Consider the following 12,038-nt stretch of genomic DNA (forward strand, 5'->3'; position numbering starts at 1 on the left):
TCTGGTTTTTCAGTAGAGGTCAATCGATTGGAACCAATGTAACGCTTGTAAAATATTGTTACAAGCCAATCCAATAAATTTTTTTCTTGCTTATTTACTTACTTACCTACTTACTTACTTACTTACTTACTTACTTACCTACTTATTTACTTACTTTCTTACTTACTTACTTACTTATTACTTCTTCAATACATAAGTTGAAAACAAATAAAAAAAATAATCTTGTTACAAATCAGAACCAGTCCTACGAACTAATTAATTAAGCTAATTGCTAGAAATGAAACCAGATAAACATCATAAAAATGTATAGCGAGTAAAATGCTCGCAAGAGAACTTCCGCTAATACATTTACAGCCATGCCGGTCTTAAGGGGGGGAAAAGCATTTGTCATAAATGCGTTACCCGGGTTTATATGATTCATCTCTGGCAGTGCAAATAAAAGATCATCCCTCCATCCATCCAACCATACCGATTAGCGCTCAGCGACAGAGACCAAGAGAAATGCAAATGAGCGTTCTTCTCCAGTACCTTTTTTTCTTCCTTCCCCAAACTCTGCTCCAAACAAATAAAACAAACTTCCCCGTGTACATTGCTTCGGTGCTCTGCTGTACCTAAAAACTTCCCCAGCACACATCGCAACGCATCGAAGTCATGCGTAGAGATTGGAGAAAAAATATACCGCCTGCAACAAATAGAAAAAAAGAAAAAAAAAACAAACTCAGAAGCTGAATCATGCGGAAACGATTGTTTGATGTCTTACAATTTCTGGCGGAATGTTGGTGCGCTTCCTCGCGTAGATGCGCAAAAGTATAAAACTTTTCCAAATTAACAACTTGTGCATCTCAGCAGACCGTGCGACGCGCGGGCGTGCTCGATTTCACCCGGGGAAAATGTTCACCCAACCAGGGGAGGGGGGGAGGGGGGGGCGTTCAGAGTTTCGAGAAAAATCCGTACATTTTGCTATACTGTTGCAGCAACAGGCGGCAGGCAGGCAGGCGAGCAAATAATGTACGACACAGCCTGGGTTATTGGATCAAACGTTTGATTTGACGAAATTTTTCACGATTTATTGGATGCTTTCAAAGAATTAGCGTGCCGCTCTGGGCAATTGTCGTTAGAAAGGAAACAAGGGAGGGAAATGGTTTCACCAACTCGAGGGAAATGGTTTCGCCAACCAACTTCATTTGGTAATTGTATGCAATTGCTATTTTTGATCTGTAATGTGTAACTGGAAACGGTGCAGAGCAGATTTTCCTAGTATTGATTTTGATGTTGCATTTTGAACAACGCGAGATGAGATTGTAAACAGATTTTCCATTCGAAATCTTTTGGAGTTTTCGTTGGCTTCTGCTATCAAAATGAACTCAAACAAAGCTAGTTTATATTTCAATGGTTTTGAAGGTCCCTATAGTGTGTACGGACATGTCATTTCATTTACATTTTGGTATGTGAAAAAAATTGGTTTCTACTTTCTATACGTTTCTTCAGCGATAAATCGATTGTAAATGATTGTTCGCTTTCTCTTTGCATCATTTAACATGTACCAGAGTGTAAACAACAACCAAACCACAAAGCAACCTGTTATCGGAGTACACAATCCAAAATATAACACTTAATTTATCACCTTCATCCTCCCTTTTAACCCAAAACAAGCTGCTGCTGCTGCAGCCTTTCATGTTTGCACCGTTACCGCTGTTTAACAAGCGTGTCTTCATCAACTGAGCCGATATTATGACAAGCAGCGGCACTGAGAGGGGGTGAAAACATCGCACGCGGAGGTCAGACGACGACAGTCTAAACATCGTCCACGATCAATGACATTTACTTGTGTTGCTTCCACCGCGCGACCGGGACATTTCGCGACCGGGATAAATAAATAGCCCGCACGAATTTGAAATTAAACGAAAATGCCGCGCCGAAGACATAATCGAAACGGTCGACCTCGGCGGAAACGCCGCCGCACGCGTAAGTTAATGCAAATAAATATCATTTGTTGAACTGCGTGCGGTAAAAACGGATGGATCGTTTCGGTGGAAAACAGTGTTTCAGCGCGCTGTAGTTCCGCTTATCCCCGGGAAAAAAAACTGTGCCCGGAAGCAACGGATCAAACGCATCAAACACACAGTGAGCTACGGGAAAACTGAAACCACCGAGCGGTAATGGAGATCCCGTACCGCCGTTCCTTTGGGATAATGTTTCCCTTTTCTGTTTTGTTTTCTTGGCCTCCCATTGGCTGAAAAACTTTTTGTTAGCAAAGATTTCATTTGTTGCGTTTGATTTGCATGATGTGGCGCATGATGCTCTCCCTAGATAGCTCTTCTTTCTTCGAAATTTGTCCTGGCCCCGTAACGCTCCATCGGCCATCAAACGATAGCGAACGGGTCCGTCATCGATGCAGAATGATGAATGAGAAATGAGAAATTTCCCATCGGTAGTAGGGCTGTGAAGAGCAAGAAAAGTGAAACTTCCTCCGGCTACTTGTTGCTGGAAACGAAATCAATGGAAATGCCGGAGGACAAAAATATACTCAAAATGCAACATGGATGGAAATGAGAACGCTCTGGGCACGGAAAATTCTTTCGATAAGTAAAGTATGCTTCTTATCCGAAAGAATCGAAGCGGAAGGAACAATTGTTTTCGTATGGAAGCAAAACACAACAAGTGGCCCGCAAGAAGTTCTCTTTTGAGCTGCTGGATTGTTTATTGTTGCCCTGCTAAGCCAGGGAGGAGAAATCGACAAATAGCTTAATGTTTTACAGAGTTGATTTTTACTTTAATTGACTCTTTCTTAGCTGTAAAAAAATTAAAACAATCCTAAATTTGTTCGTTTTAAGTGTAACTACAAAGTCTTTCATTTGACAACTTCACAGCGGATCTACCAAATTCTTCACCACTGTCTATTTGTTGGAGGTTTTTCGTGCGCCTCGGCTCCAAAACCGAAATGGCACAATAAGTAATTAAACCCATCCATTCCGACAGCCCTGCTTCAGGGACAGCCACGACGCCGCACACTCGGAATGAAGCCAAAAACGCGCTGGATAAATTGTGTTGCTTAAGCATACCGCGCGCTCTTATCGAACCCGGATGGTGGCAATGTTAAAACCCGAATGGGGGATGGCTTTTCACTGCTGCGGTTCCTCTTGCCGAGCAAAGGGGGAAGAGCGCGAATGAGAGTGCCTTCGCAAGTGGAGTAGTAACATCTGCAACGAATCGAACTCTCCCACCCCCGCAAGTGGTCTTGTGTGTGGTTGGCCATTCCATTTCCACCGGCGCGCGAATGGAAGAAAGCAGAGATGCCAGAACTCTTGCGCGGGTGCGGGCGCTAGGGCTCTGGGTAACAGTTTCATAATTAATTATGGCATGCGGCGTCATGGGAAGGGCGAGTAGTGGTGTATATGGTGTCGGAGCGGCAAAGGCCGGATTTTGACGGAGATTGCGAAGGTCATAAATTTTAAGCAACTGCGCTTCTACTCCGTATTCTAAGGAAACAGTACGGCGTACGCATCGTGATGCTGCCTTCACTGCATTAGAAAATCTGGCAGAGGAAAGGAGCAACTGCTGTAGACGAGGAAGGCAATGAGGGAACATTTGTTGGTGACGAATGCGTTTGATGGTTTTGCGTGATCTTTTGTTTGTTTTGGGTTGTCGGAGAGGGTTTTATTCGGTGAATCAAAGGAATGGGGAAAAAGGGCGCACATTTCATAAGAATGTATACAATATGTTTCTGTTGCTTTTGGTTGGTTTGATGTAGCAAATGAACCTTTTTGATCAAAATCCGTACGCTTTTGTATGAACAGTTGGAGTGTTAAACTAAATGGGTGTAGAATTATAATAAATTGGCTCGTGTTTGGACCAGCTAAATATACAATAACTGCGTGGGAATTCCGTTTGCACTTGGTGGGTGCTTTAATGGCAATGAATGGCGTTCTTAAGCGTCGCATTATCGTCCTTAGGCAATGGTTAGCCTAATGAATGTGATAATTTAAGTTGAAAGCTTGTTGGTATGTTAAATATCATTAAAAGTACATTAAACAGAGTTCTTTCTTTCTTTGAAATATATTGAAGAGCAAACGTTTTACAAATATTAAGTACTATCTTAGCCGTTCTCATCTTAGGCCGGTCTGGTGGTACAGTCGTCAACTCGTACGACCTAAAAACATGCCCGTCATGGGTTCAAACCCCGAATGGAATATGCCCTAACTATACGTAGGTCACTGAAAGCCATGCCCACTAGTGGTACAGGCAGGCCTTGACCGACAACGGTTGTTGTGCCAAAGTAGAAGATCTTATCATATAAGGAATTAAACAGTGAATATATATAACTTAGCTTTTTCATTTGTCTGGACCCTTGTCTAAATGTGGATATGTAACATTTGTTCGACTTTGTTCGATTTTTGTTGGATATTATGTTTAGGAACGATTTCTAACAAATATTAATCTTTCGTATGATACGATTTAAATAAAAATGCTCGTATGATACAAATTATACATCTTTTCTGATATGATAATTGAAGTAAATACTGCACTGAATGAATATCTGTAATTAAAGCAACATGTTTTCCATTAGAAGCACAAGCTTGTATCAAGCGGAGTAAAGTTGAAGTAACAAGATTGTATTGGAACCTGCAAAGAGCATTACAAATCTTCATACCTATTTTGTGTGTTAGTTTGAAGATGGATATCAGAGTTTCATTTTCAACACTACAGCCACAAAATACTTACCTAGAACTCGATACGACCGAATTGAGCTGAAATGCGAATCTCCAATATCGAATAGAAACCTCCTATGCTATTCTTCCCCCCTAACAACTGTGTCCCTCATATGATCGATGGCACGTGGGCTACATGTTTTAAATGACACCGTCACCACTACCACCACCGTATCGAAAACCGCGCCTTGGTTGTGCCGTGCTTTAATGATAATATTTTGACAACGGTTGTATTTTCATTACATCCTAGCGCGGCAGACTTCATGGGGCTTCATGTTGCTAGCGTTCCGCGGAACGTTCGCTTGTATCCCCTGTTGTCAGATGCGCCCCGTTCCCATTCGGCCAACAGTTCACCTCCCACGCAGAACACACACGCTCATGGACAGTCAACATTGCATTCTAAGCGCACACACAAGCTACTACGGGGCGACATTGGCAAAAGAGTGACACACAGTGGCAGTGGAAAATTTATATAGAGCAGCAAAGCAAAAGAAAATCGGTTTTTTCATTTTTTTCACCCCCTTTTTTACCACACCGAATTGCGCGGAAAAATTTCATCAGCTGTCAGCCGCGGTGAAGGTTGCATGATTGATCAGTTTTTACGACGACCCGGCTCGACGTCATTTCGCGCCAGGGCAGGCTCCGGCAGGCTCCGGCGACGGTTGCTCCAGACAACGGGCAACAGGATATAAGTTTAAAATTGGACACACCTGTGTGCAATCCATCCAGACGGGCGGGGGACAGGTGCCAGATTCATTTTGAGAGGGCGTTTAGAGTTTTCCTTACTTCTCTCATTTTGTCCGTTGTTTTCGGCGTTGCCGTGATGGATCATAAAACCATATGCCAAAACCCGGTGGCGGCCCATGTGCTGCACATCGGGCAAGCCCAAGGTATGGCAGCCCGGAACAACTTCCCTCTTGTTATTCGCGTTTCTTTATTACAACAATTCAAACTCGCTCATTCCATGTTTTATTGTGCGCCATTTGTGTCGAGGGCAGGGAGCCAGCAGCCTCATCGGGGAAGGCAGAAGCTCGTTTATTTTCATTTGTCACCGATATACGTTCTTCCGGTTTGGGGTAGATTTTGGCCAATTTATAGTCACTTTTTTTTTGGTTGAGCACACTTTTTCTTCTCCTTTTTCCTGGCCGTGTACCCTGGCTCGTTGTCGATCTCAAATTGTCAGCGCGAGCATTTGTGGGGCGGTTCATTTTTCTTGTTACTTTATTGCAAAAATTCGAGTCGAAACCACGTGTCAGTCACGCTAGCGGTAGACGCGCACACTTACACACACACGTACACACGTGTGGCAAAATAAAAATTCCTGAGTGAAAGTTTTTGTCATTATAAGTTATTTGGCTCTACCAATGGTGTGGTGTGACTCTGGTTGAATATTTGAGCGTCGTTTTGGAGCGATAAACTTTTTTTATTAGAATAAATAAATGAGAGCTCATTTGAATGTCCAAAACATGGGGGAAACGAGGAAAGGAATTTCAAATTGAACAAGAAGTTTTGCATGTGTATTTGTGATAGGATTCTGTGAAAAATTTTGAGCTTACTTTTTCTGTTATTTTAGCCCAATGTCTTCTTTTCGTTTAAATTCCATTTTAGTGAAGCATATCTTCAATATATTAAAGCAGATGTTATCACTTGACACGGGAAAACTAAAGGTTTATCGAAGAGCTTGTCACTGCATTTTAAAATACCGTTAATGAGTGGAGAAAACAGACCGCCCCTCAAATCGAACAATAAATTACATCCAAATGTTATGCCACGGATCCGATGTGCCGCTGTAAAACATTCGCTTTCAGTGACCCGGTTAATCTTTACGCGCGCGCGCCCAATCCACACCTCTGTGGCCAGCATAAAATACTTCCACAGCCACTGCCAATCATATATTACCCCATCATCGGCCACACCGGCCACACCACACCTGATTTAAATTCATATCTAATTTTGGTCCTAACAAGTGTGTCTTTCCTTTCTTTCTTCTTCTTCTTCTTTCCCGCTGCAGGTGGCTTTACGGAACGGTCGTGACGTTGATTTGCATCGCACACAGGGTGACCTCATCGGAGCTGAACATATTTGGCGGCCAAGGCATCAGAGGTAAGTGGCTGGTGGATGGTGACGATGTTGCTGATGCTGCTGCTTCGGCTGCTGCTACCACTTCCTAATGGCAGCTTATCGTAATTTCGATCGGAAATCGCCCGTCCCTGACCGGCAGCAGAAGCGTCGAAGCTAGCACCCTCAGGTGGCAGGGTGGAGGAGCTTTGCACTTGGGTGTTACGCTGATACGAGCGAGCCTGGCGAGCGAAGTTACCATAAACCAGATTTAACGTGACCGCCGAAGCACGATCAGCAATATAGCTGAGCTGACAACGCTTTCAAACATGAACATGCAATTTACTAGTGGATGGTTCTCCACTTTTTGGGGGGGGCTGTTTTTGAATGCAGGAACGGGCATGGACGGCATCGATCGATAATTTCATTCAGCTTAAGATTTTCGCCGAGCGATTACGGGGCCGGTAGGTAAATTTGGCCCCGTGGAATAATTCAAGCTTGAAGGGTTGTGCGGCCAGAGCGACGTTGGAAAGTCAGGGTTGAAATGTTTCAATAGAGCACACAGAGCAAAGCTATGCACTGTGTGAGTATCGTTGTCGCGTGAGAAGGACGGGGGTTATAATATGAATAAAATACCATGTGATGGTCGTTCGATGAGGTAGGACAGTTGGAATTTTTAATTGAACCAAATTGAAAATCCATTTCAAACAATGCAAAAGCTTGCAAAAACATAAAAAATGGCAAGAAATATTTAGTTTTTTCTTACTAAACCTCACTGTTATGCGTTAAAAAATGAATGTGTCACAAATACTTATCTCTCGATGTAATTTTGGCACAAAGAAACATCAACCCTTTAATCATCGATGTTCTGGACTTGAACTCTCACAATTGTCTTCATACATAGCAAATGATCTTTTTTTAATATTTAAAACCATTAACATCACATAACGAGCTCATTATTGTAAACTATTATATTGATGGATTAGTTTTTGATAATAATAAGAAAAAGACAATGTAATTCAATTAAATTTGTCGATCCTTTTGATACTCATTGCCAACTCCAAACGTTTCGCTTATACCCCTAGCAGATATGCAACCCGCAGTACGACACAGTCACGTACAACTTGCATGCAATACCGGTTTGTGTCCGTAGGTTTCTTGGTCATTCACGATCTGTTCTCACTTCTTTCCTCTCCCCCCCTCTCTCTCTCTCACCCTCTCTCTGGCAGATGCACTCGCCGAACGCGATCTGATGGGAGCGATCGAGATACCGCTGCAGAATGGCGTCAAGTTCGTCGATGGACTGGACGGGTTTCCGGCGTTCGGCGTCACCAGCGAGGCGGACCTGAAGTCACCGTACAAGATGATCCTGTCGGACCACCTGCAGGACTTTGCCCTCATCGCGACCGTCAGACCGCAGTCCAGCTCCGGTGGCTGGGTGTTTTCCGTCGTCAACTCGCTCGACACCGTGGTGCAGCTGGGCCTGCTGCTCGAACCGACTGCCGGTGGCGACCAGTGGAACGCGACGCTGTACTACACGGACGCGAAGAAGGAACGCATCAGCCAACCGCTGGCCTCGTTCCAGGTGCCGTACGGCAAGAGCTGGATGAAGATGATCTTTAAGGTGCTGCCGGATCAGGTGGTGTTCTACTACAACTGCCTCGAGGCGGGCGTCGTGCCGGTGAAGAAGGAACCACGTAAGTTAGTGTTTGACAGCGCGTCAACGGTGTACATTGGCCAGGCCGGGCCGGTTCTGAAGCAAAAGTTCGAGGTAAGTAGGGTTCGGGGTGGTTTGGGCCGGTTTTTTATTGCCGTAGACACGAGCCGTTGCAGTTTAGGAGAGCTGTTCCACGCTTTGCTCTGCTACGACACGATCGACATACAGGCGTTGCTATGCTGGCTCATCGGAATGGTATTACGACACAGAAAATCAACTGGTGCTATTTTGGATACACTTTTACCACTAAATTTTTACACTTTTACCCTAAACGTTTTGTAAGAAATGGAATCTTTTCATTATTTAAACATATATCTAAACACTTTTGATATATAACAATGGAATTATTTAAACCACTATCAAGACACTATACACACCAATATTGAATGTATAAACGATTGTAAGTGCTACTTGCTCTAGTTGCTGAATGTGTTAACATACATTTTCTCCTGAAGAGCTTTGTTGCTCAACATTCTTGCAAAAGAATCTACACCATCTACCGGAAAATACTTTTTTTGAAACATGAAGGAATTATGGGTCTGATGTTTCGAGAATGTGCTTTACAGAAGTACACGCGTGTTCTGTTGAATGTTCTACACGTTTGAATAATGATAATGAACTTTAAAAAGCTTAAGCACGAACCATGTAATCATTTTTTATACAGATTTCTGTCGATTCTATGCAATCTCAACAACACCTACCTTCTGCTAAACTCACCGCAAACCGCCACCACCGTACAGCCATCAATTCTGGGTTTCAATTGCCAGTGACGTTATATCGTGGAGATTTTGCCTGAAGTTGTTTGCTAACGCTTGCATCAGCAATGCCATTTCGCACCAGGTACTTTTCAAAACATTGAGATTTTTCACACCCAACACACCCGAAAAAACAAAAAAGAAAAGGCTGTGTACTAGTAACATCGTTCCACCGTGCCAAAACAGGGCGAGCAATGGTGGGTATTAAAATTTCATCACCTGCCCGACAACTGACGGCTGCAATCCCAACGATCGGAGGACAATCTAAACCGAAACGAGGCAAAGAGGCTCTAGTGGCGGGGCTGGGGGGCACTAGGGTTTGGCTGTAAAACTTCGACATGACAACCATAGCCACCAGGGATGTCCACAGTTGCACGGGAGGGGGGATTTGTGACTGTGGCCTAGTTTTCAGCAGTCACTACATTCGCAAACACTTCGCTCGGCTTCATTCGTAGCTGTGTGGAAGAGGGTTTTCGGTGTGATGGTGGTGTTGTGCGGTGTTGGTGAGACAACACAAATCAGGTGCAAAAGCGTGCATGTGTATGTGAAGGAACCACTCGCCCCGAGAACCCCGAGCCAATTGGTTGCTTCCATTTCGTGAAAAGGCTAAAAATGGGAAATTCATATTCATTATCACTCAACCACTGCCGGTCGTCCTTTCGGGTGGAACGGTTCGGTTCCATTCGGTTTCATGAGAATGTTACCTTTTTAAAGAACTATTTTTTTTTTATCAAGAAGATGTAGGCGTTTTGGGTTGTTTGGTAGCTGGAGGACTAAATTTTAGCTACGAACATCATTTCCAGATTAAAGCACTTTGCCTCGCACTTGTTCCATGTTACGATGTGGGCATAAGTTGAACGATTTCTTGTTTTGTCCTGTTTTAGTCCTTTTCGTGTAATCACGACAAGAATTGTTCAAATTCGCTGTAAAAATCGCTGAAGCTTCGCTTACAATTGCCAATAGTCTGGCACTCTTTCCGCTTCAACCCGTCATTTCCATCCCATTGATCCCATACACCATACCCTAACCAACCCGGAACCCCACTCCTCCGACACAAAAGGCAGAAGAAAGTCTCTAGAATCCCGTTGAATGAGTGTATTAATAGCCCATTTTCGGTAGCAAATTTTCACATTTTCTCAATTAAACGGCAAATCGACAAGCGGTAATTTTTCCGACTCATTTCCAACCGGCCAACGGCAAGGGAATGAAAGAAAGGGGTAAATGAAACCAGTACGGTTCGTGTGCGCACTGCTTTGGGTGTTTGGGCCGACCGACCGACGGACGACGCGGCACTATAGTTAGTTTTTATTTCACTGAACTTTACCGCCCGCCCGGGGGACGTTTGTGTTAAAATGCCTGCAATAAAATGTTCAATATTCATTGGTCGCGTTGTTCAATATTCATGCCCATCTTTGCCCCGCAGGGTTTTGATATACATGGCGATTCAAGCGAACCTTTGTGCATTAAACGTGCCGGGCGAATTAATTGCAAGCTTGTTCTGATGCGTGGATTTTTCTCCACAAGCCCTTTAATTCTCAAAATCACTCGTTAATGCTGTAGCTAGAGGGTAAAAAGGCTTCAATGTTTGTATTGTATGCTCATTATAGTCTATTGTGTGGTTGGGAACAAAGCATTACGGTCAGAAACAGGTGTAAAGTACTGCGAAAATTTAAAATATTCAACTAGATCGTATCACGTTGCATGTTAAGAGTTCGTTAAAGCAAAACTTTAATCCGTTTATCATCAGTTAACATTGAACATATCGACAAATTCTTCAATCTGTTTCATGTTGTGCAATCTCGGGAAGAACCATTTCATTAGTGAAGTTAGGTCTGGCAACTACCCACAACTACAAAACTTTATCAAGCAGCGCAAACAAACGCAATCGAATTCCTGAGGACGGACGGCAACATCTCATTAACATTTAACGTTTCCGGGTAAGATAGCGTATCCGACAGGCGTACAGGTTCATCCTTCCGAGAACCGGCGCACGGGGAAGCGATTAGAATCATCCGCTCCTGCCATCGCGCCTGCTCAGGTGACAATTGCCAGTGACGGCGGATTACCGCTTGAGTGCTTGCCTTTACCGAGTGCCACTTTCAGCCGGGACAGGCGAGACCCACTCGAACACGCTCAAGTGCACCGGGAACACAAGGGAAGTGCTGGCCAGATCCGGGAATCGTGCCGTAGTTCAATTCCCACCGATGCCAGATGCAATCGGATCCCGGATGGTATCGAGGGGCGTAAAGTAAAGTTGCCCACCATAGTTTTCCAGGTACCCAGGCACACGCACTGTTTTTTTTTTTTTTTTCTTTCCTGCCGAGAGATCCCATTCGGATCAATTCAGCTTGCCAACGATCCGCCGATACAACACCGGCTCGCGAATGCCAGATGGCCACGTTCGGGCGGAACATACCCTTCGGCGCTTTGATTGTGGAAGTGTGCTGGGTTGTACTTATGAGACACAGGGCAGGGTCGTACCATGGTAGATGAGATGGGATGCATCTCAAGAGGAAACCGGTAACCGGTCACCGGTCGTTTGATTGAACCTCATTTCCGTGGTGTGACCTATTTTCTGAACCAATGCGTTGTGTGTGTGTCTGTGCGTGTCTACCCTGTTAGCTCATCTTGTTTGCCGCCTTATGTACCGGCTGCTGGGATGGATTTATTTACGTCGGTAGATGGCCGCACCGGGTACATCAACCACTTCCTGTGCTCCTGCACAGGAAGTTGGGCGTATTTGTTTTATTTTCTTTCGAGTACGACTTCGGAGAGAGAGAGAGGGAGTGAGCGCTTGGA

The 12,038-nt window shown here is 44.2% G+C and overlaps 1 protein-coding gene across 9 annotated transcripts in view; it reads left to right on the forward strand.

Annotated features, from left to right (window-relative positions):
* The window catches only part of LOC120947924 (collagen alpha-1(XVIII) chain), a 197,932-nt gene that overhangs the window by 46,170 nt on the left and 139,724 nt on the right, over positions 1–12,038 (forward strand). For all 9 annotated transcript variants that reach the window (XM_049607966.1, XM_049607968.1, XM_049607971.1 and 6 more), the window contains exons 3-4: positions 6,721–6,812; positions 7,997–8,538. In XM_049607966.1, coding sequence (XP_049463923.1) covers positions 6,721–6,812; positions 7,997–8,538 — 634 coding nt within the window. The remainder of the gene's footprint in view (positions 1–6,720; positions 6,813–7,996; positions 8,539–12,038) is intronic.

This window comes from Anopheles coluzzii, chromosome 2, assembly GCF_943734685.1.
Source record: "Anopheles coluzzii chromosome 2, AcolN3, whole genome shotgun sequence".
Taxonomy (NCBI): Eukaryota; Metazoa; Arthropoda; class Insecta; order Diptera; family Culicidae; genus Anopheles; species Anopheles coluzzii.